Raw genomic sequence first — 7,487 nt, 5'->3', positions numbered from 1 at the left:
AATTTTATTAAATTTTTTTTAATTGAAAGAATTTATTATAATTCTTTAAAATAATTTTTAATAAAAAGTTTTTTTTAAAAATTTTAAATAAATAAATTTAAACTAAAAAAATTAATAATTAAAACAATTATTTAATTTAAATTAACAAAAAATTAACTTAATTTTTTAATTTATTTAAATAAAATGTAAATAAAAAATATGAAAAAAAAAAATTATTTAAATTAATTTTTTAATTTTTAAAATTTTTAAGACGTGTGCTCTTCCGATCTTTTTTTTAATTTTTAAATGTTTTACTTAGTTTTAAATTTTTTTAAATAACATTTTTTATTAAAAATACCTTTTTTTTTAATATAAAACCAATGTAAAAGATTGTGTTTCCTTTTTAAATGGAAAAAGAGAAGAAGAAGAAATTATTTAAAGACAAGTTAATCACAAAATATTATAAATAATGTTTTTTAGTTAAAATTTTTATAAATTAATTTTATTAATAAATTTTTTAAAATAAAATTGTTTTTTTTTTAATTAAAAATTATTATTTTTAATTTAAAGTAGAAAACCAAATTTAAAAACAATATTTATGTTTTTAAAAGGAAAAAAGTAATAGAACAAATTCTTAAACGTCCCTCGCACAGTCCCTCTGACATCTGATATCTTATAATTTAATGCTTAGATCAACATTCCAACGATACAACTGAATTTCTGCGAAAAAAATTTCTAAAAAAAACTATTTAAACGAAATATTTTCCAAATTTTCACTTTCTTTTAGTTGACTAGTCTATGTGAAGAATACAGAACGCAACTCCCCACAGCATTACACTAAAACGCCATAAAAGCTATCTACAGATAGACGAAATGCCCCAAACCCTTAGCGGGATGATTGTTCACCATCTCGCCGCCAACCGAAGACGCCGCAGACATCGACGAGGCTCCAGCTGACACATTATTGCCATTCAAATCATTGGCAGCCTGTGCTGTCAACGTGCCCTCCGCCGCATTGCTGTTGCCATTGCCGTCGGTGAGCATGCGCGTGGAGCGCGCTACACAGACGCTTTGTGGACGTAGCCGCGTGCAGGCGCTCGTATCGAAGCGTCCATTCAACTGTATATCCAGCAGCTTCTTGTCATTGCCGAGTGCGGAAAAGCTGTGCGAGGCTGTGCGTATTTCGCGTATATTGTACACGGGGCTGTAGCTGGGCAGATGCATTTGTAAGGTTTTGGTAGTGGCACAACTACTGCTACTCGAGGTGCTGTTCGAACGCTGTAATTGCATCATCATTGACGAATTTTTATGACAAAATTCGCATGATTTAAATGTATTGCGACACTTCGGACACACATCGATGACGGCGACGGCTTTTGACTTCAATTGCGGTTGTATTGGTACGACGGAGAGTGTGGAAGGCGTGCGTCGCATACCAGTTGAACCCTCAGAGGATGTATCCGATGAGCCAGAGTTGGATGAGGCGCCGTCTTCATCTTCATCGCTAGCCATTAAACTGTGTAGATCGTCGGTTAGAGACTCGATGGATATATCTAAAAGACTGGTGTCATCCTCCAATGAGGAAACGGTGCTATTGGTATCAAAAGACTTGCTGTTGTTGTTGTTAGTGCCGTTGCTAGTTAGACCATTGAGCGTGGCAAGCAGTTGGCGGCGACGATTATAGTTCGGATTGCGTCGTACCAGAAAATGGCAGGTTTCACCACGACGCATGCGTTCGGATTGAGCGCGTAAGGGTATGTCATCGGGATGCAATTTACGTTGATATTCCTGACCGGGGCAGACCTGAGGGAGAAGGAAAAAATTAGCAAAATATTCCACACTCAAATTCGAAAACAAAAAATCTAACAAAAAAATACTGCCGGATTTTTTTTAGCAATAAGTATTGCCCAAATTACTTACTTCATATATAGAGAACTGTTCAACGGGTTCCATGGAGTTGTAGCAAGAAAGCAGCAGTTGTAGTAGCTCATCCGATGTTGTTTCCTCGGAGATAACCAAAGATTTATATTGTGAGGAGGGTTGTAGGGCCGAAGTGTGCACGCGAATTAAGCCGCCTGGCTTTAATTGCAAGCAGAATCTGTAAGTACAAGAATTATATATAAGCCAAAGTGCTCATAGTAGCTTTTTAACATTACAAAACTATAATCTTGAAATAGAAAAATATATAGTTTTCAATTTCTGCTTACCTTGACTCGCCTTTCGGGTGACAGGCTTGTAGTATAGCCGGTCGTGTATCATCGTCTAACACGAGTATGGTCTTCACACCAGCACGTCGCACTGATACTTCCATAGAGAGATAAAAGAGACGTGGATCGCGATGACGCATTTTCAAGCTACAGAAAGTTAAGACAAATTTTTATTTAGTATGATAGCCTTAATAGTGTTTTAATAAATGCTTACCGTCTGAGCAGCTGTGTTATAACTTCCTTGCTGGTGGTGTCCCATTGTATGCCTAGTGTTTTATATTCGATATCGATTTTTAGACAATTCGTAAAAACTTTGATGGTCGTCTGGAAAAGAAAAATAAAATCAGTTTCATTTTTGAAATGTAATGCAATGTTAATTTTAATCTTAATATTAATTTGAATTTTAGTTTAATATTTGATTTAATATTTAATACATTTTTTTAAATACTTTAATTTTAATGTTAATTTTCCTTTAATTTAATTTATTAAATTTGGTTTTAAGCTTACTTTCAATTCCATTTCAATTAATTTCTTTTCTCAAAATTTTTTTTTTACTTTTATTTTGATTTAAATCTTAATTGTTATTTTAATTATTCGTTTATTTTTAATTTAATTTGAATTACAGTTTTACTTTTAATTTGCCGTTATTTCAAATTTTATTTTCATATTTATTTATTATTTAATTATTACTTAGCTTTTGATTTAATTTTAATTTGAATTTTAATTCTAATTTGAGTCTAAGTCATTAATTCTGTTTTAATTTTCATTGGTCACAATTTTTATTTAAATTTTTAGATGTTTTTTGAATTTTAATTTTCAGATGTTTTTGTTTTAATTTTTTTATTTCCATTAATTTAATTTATTTTCTTTTCAATTTTAATTTTTAATTTTTTTGTTATTTTAATTTATTTTCTTTTAAATTTAAAATTTTTAAATTAGTTTTTAGTTTTTATTTTAGTTTCAGTTTAAAATTTTAATTTAAATTATAATTTTAATATTAATTTAAATTCGATTTATAATTCGAATTTTAGTTTAAATTTAAGTTAATTGTATAATTTTTAAAATTATTTCGAGCTTGATTTAAATTTTTATTTGAATTTTATTTTATTTCAATTAATTTAATATTCAATTATTTTTATGTTCCTAAAAATGTTTGTTTTAATTTTAATTTTTATATTTTTTTTAAGTTTAAAGTTAAAATTTTTTTTAAATCTAAATTAAACTTGAATTTAAAAATTACCTTATTTTTGTTAATTGAATTAAATTTTTATTTAATTTTCTGATCCTTAAAATTTTTGTTTTAATTTTAATTTCATATTTTATAAAATTAAATTTAAGTTCAATTTATTTAATCTTAGTTAAAATTTGAATTCGAACCTTATTTTATTTTAATTAGTTTAATTTAATGTTTAATTTATTTTCCTTTTTAAATTTTTTTAAATTTTTTTTTGAATTTTAATTTTAGTTTATAATTTTTTTGAACATTAACTAATTTAAACTTTATTTATAATTGTAATTTTAGTTTTTATTTTATTTTATTTAAATTAATAAAATCTAATTTTTATTTTATTTTATTGTCTTTAAATTTTTTAGTTTTTCCAATTAATTTTATCTTAATTTTTTATATTTTAACTTATTTACTTTAATTAAAATTAACTTAATCGAGATTTAATTTAATTTCAGATTAAGTTTTCATTTTATTTTTACTTTTCAATTTAAATTTTATAATATTTCATAATTTTGGTTTTAATTAATTTAATAGGTTTTATTTTATTTTTTTTTTATTTTTATTTTATATTTTATTTTATTTTATTTTATTTTATTTTATTTTATTTTATTTTATTTTATTTTATTTTATTTATTTATTTTATTTATTTTATTTTATTTTTATTTTATTTTATTTTATTTTATTTTATTTTATTTTATTTTATTTTATTTTATTTTATTTTTTTTTTTATTGGTTTTTTTAGTTCAGATTTTTACTTTATTTTTTCTTTAACTCACCTGTGGCAGTTGTTCGCTCAAGCTTGAATAGCTGGATGCGCGTGAGGGCGTGCGCTGCAGCTCAGTTGGCGGCTCCGGGCTACCACATATCGATGAAGCGCAGGACGAGCGTAGTGAAACCGAATCGGAGCGATTGCGAAGCGGCGAAATTTGTACGTGTTTCAACATCTGCAAAGAGAAAGAAAATGTAGCATAAGCAAGATTGCCTCTAAGAAGATTTCTATTTTTTATATATTGAAGAAGAAATAGATATAAAATGTCATAGATAACTCCAAATTAAGCTACCGCTTGGTTAGCTCAAAAATTTTCAAATAACCCTATGTTTTCCTTAAACTGTTATCCACAAACTCATCACCCCTTCATTTTTTCCTCTCTAATTTTCTTGACTAAAGCCTCTCGCATCATCCTTTTGTGCCACATGCTTTGTATGACCCTCCTTTTATGTGTATTCCAGACAATTGTTCGCAAACAAAACCATTTGAAGTAGCGCCAAAGCGCTGCGGCTCAACTGACTTATACATAATTGCTTACATGCGTGTGTGTTTTTGAAGACACATACTTATTTAGATTGTAGAACCAATATTCAAATAATAGCTTTGTAAAAAAGTAGGAAAAACGGCACACTTCAACTTGAAGCTGCTGTATCCGGTGTGCTCAAACGAAGCATTAAAGCGGTAGCTTCTGGTTGATTCACATTGTTTTTGCACACACATGCATACTTATGCTTTTATTGTTGTTTTTTTTTTTCATTTTTTTTAAGGTTATTCATAAGCTCCTAGATACCGCTGCCAATTGTTTAACTGTGGTAGGCAGTTGAGCGGTTCAGGTTATTACGGAAAAAGATAATTTGCCTCTCGCTCCCTCACATAAAATCAGTATATATGTATGTAACTTAAATATATATGCACATACTCATTTACATATTTTCATAAAATTTTTTTTACAAAAAATATATCTTTTTTTTAATTTTTTTGCGCTTTGTCTGCCTTTTCTCGCCACAGGCATTCAAGCGTGCCGCCACACAAAACGCAGAAATAAGTCCTGCTGGATGAGCACGCTTTACGCTGTGCTAAATGCCGCAGGCCATCGGTTTCAGCAAGTATGCGCGTGTAAGTGTATGTGTGTGAGGAGGAATTTGTATGCGTGATATTTTTTTAATGTAAATCGCTTTTAAATTTCCGCTTACCCGCGGCTGCGTAACAAAGTGCATGTGCGGCATGCCAGGGCAAAAGCAGTAAATGTGCCACTTAATGCTGCACGCATTTTTAAATGCTTGAACGGCATTATGTGGGCGCTTTTTTTATACATTCGAGTCTTTTTTATTGTATTTTTTCAATTTTTTTATTATTATTTTTTTTTTTTTTTTTTTTGGTTTTTTCACTTTTTGTTCGGCTTTCAACTTTACTCCGCGTTGACTGCTTTATCAAAAGCGCTTAAAGCGGAAATGTTGCATCATCTATGTCACCACTGTGGCATGACGATATGCGCGACACACCTCTTCCGCTTGTCACTGCATTGCAAACCGTTATGTAGCAGCAAGGTGTGTTGTATTTACATATATAAGCTGCGTCAGTGCGGCAGCTTTCATTGATTAGCATTTTTGATTGACTTTTGAAGTGTGCGAATATTTGATTTAAAAATTATATTGAATTTCAATGTGAATTGACAAAGCAGGAAATTAGCACAAGTACTGTAAATAAAAAGTGGCGCAAATATCCAGAGAAGTAATAAAGAAAATTCTTTAGCTTGACAGCTCTGATTTCGCAGCCAGCATTGAGTGCTTTGAAAGGATTTAAATGCGGAATGCGTTTGTGAAAATTACGCGTGAATTGTTTGTGTGCGCAAGGCAAAGGGTTTTTAGCTAATATATTTAGCTGAGCTTTAGGAGTGTGTTATAGTTTTAGGCGCTGTTATAAAATTAAGTAGGTATATATGTAAACAAGGGTAAGATGAAAACTTCGTTTTTGTTAATTTTTTTTTAGTTGGTAAAACATAAATAGTATGGTCAATTAAAAGCAGCGATGCTATTTTTAATAATTTACATTACTGTTATTAGAGTAACTCGGATTTTGTGAACTATTCTGAGAAAAAAATTAAATTGTTTTTTATTTGTGTTTTTATTTACTTGGGAAATCGGACAAATTTTAAATTATGTAATTTTTTTTTTTTTTTTTTAAACAAGAAATAATTTTTTTTTTGCAAAATTTATTTTAACTCGAAAATTTATTTTTAATTCTTTCTTTTGATTCAAAGGAAACCTTTTTTTGTTGGATTTTTTTTTTTTAACTCGAAAATATTTTAAATTCTTCTTTGAAGGTTTCTTATAATTTCGAAAAATTTTTAGGTTTTTTTGCTTAAAAGTTAATTTTTTAAGTTAACACGTTAATTACTTAACGTAAAAATCATATTAGCTTATAAAATTTTTTAGCTTAAACCTTTTTTTTAAGTATTTTCTATGTATGGAATTTTCAATTTTTAAATTTTTAATATTTTTTTAATTTTTGTAATTTGAAACTTAATTACATTTTTACTTAACAAGCGTTTTATCATTGAAATTTGTTCCAGTTTCGGTCAAGATTTGAATTTGAATTTTTATTTCCGATCTAAATTTTTTATGTTGAACAATTTTTTTTTTGCTCGAAATTTTTTATTTAATTTTATTATTTGCAAATTAAGGCATTTTCGAAATTTTTGAAAATTTTTTTCCGTTAAAAGTTTTTTTAAAGTTGAAATTTTTTTTAAGTTGAAAATTTTGTTTACTTTTTTTGCAAATTCGGGCATTATGACTGTTGAAAATGTTTTCTGTTGAAAAATTTATTTATAAGTTGAAATATTTTTTGCTTGTAATTGTTGTTTTTTTTTCACCTTTTTCATTTATTTGCAAATTCGGACATCATAATGTTTGAAAATTTTTTCAGTTGTAAATTTGTTTAACTTGAAATATTTTTTGGTTAAAATTTTTTTTCACTTTTTTTTCAATTTGTTTGCAAATTTGGACACTATATTTTTTTTACTTCAAAATCAATTTTTTAACTTAACAGTCATAATTATAAATTCGGGTTAGAACCCCAAACTTTTTTTCTACTTTTCTTGTTAATTCAGTTATAGTTTTAAAATTCATTCATGTTTAGATCATGGTTTTTCGCTCAGCAAGCAAAATCATTCAACAAGAAAATATTTTTTTTTAACTTAATAGTTGAAACCATTTAACTCGAATTTTCTCCAATTAGAATTTTCTTCGTTATTCAATATCTTTTTGAATGTCCTTCAAAATTCGGAAAACTTAGCAGTCAAAAT

At 27.8% G+C, this 7,487-nt stretch overlaps 1 protein-coding gene across 1 annotated transcript in view; it reads right to left on the bottom strand.

Annotated features, from left to right (window-relative positions):
• Positions 1 to 581: 581 nt before the first annotated feature.
• The window catches only part of LOC120769104, an 85,420-nt gene continuing 78,514 nt past the window's right edge, over positions 582 to 7,487 (bottom strand). Inside the window, exons 2-6 of the mRNA XM_040095965.1 lie at positions 4,191 to 4,358; positions 2,401 to 2,510; positions 2,187 to 2,333; positions 1,900 to 2,077; positions 582 to 1,782 (exon numbers count right to left, since the gene is read on the bottom strand). Coding sequence (XP_039951899.1) covers positions 838 to 1,782; positions 1,900 to 2,077; positions 2,187 to 2,333; positions 2,401 to 2,510; positions 4,191 to 4,358 — 1,548 coding nt within the window. The 3' untranslated portion in view covers positions 582 to 837. The remainder of the gene's footprint in view (positions 1,783 to 1,899; positions 2,078 to 2,186; positions 2,334 to 2,400; positions 2,511 to 4,190; positions 4,359 to 7,487) is intronic.

Source organism: Bactrocera tryoni, chromosome 2 (genome assembly GCF_016617805.1).
Source record: "Bactrocera tryoni isolate S06 chromosome 2, CSIRO_BtryS06_freeze2, whole genome shotgun sequence".
NCBI classification, from domain to species: Eukaryota; Metazoa; Arthropoda; class Insecta; order Diptera; family Tephritidae; genus Bactrocera; species Bactrocera tryoni.
Note: the sequence above shows the minus strand (reverse complement) of the source record. Positions and strands in the feature narration are given on the sequence as shown.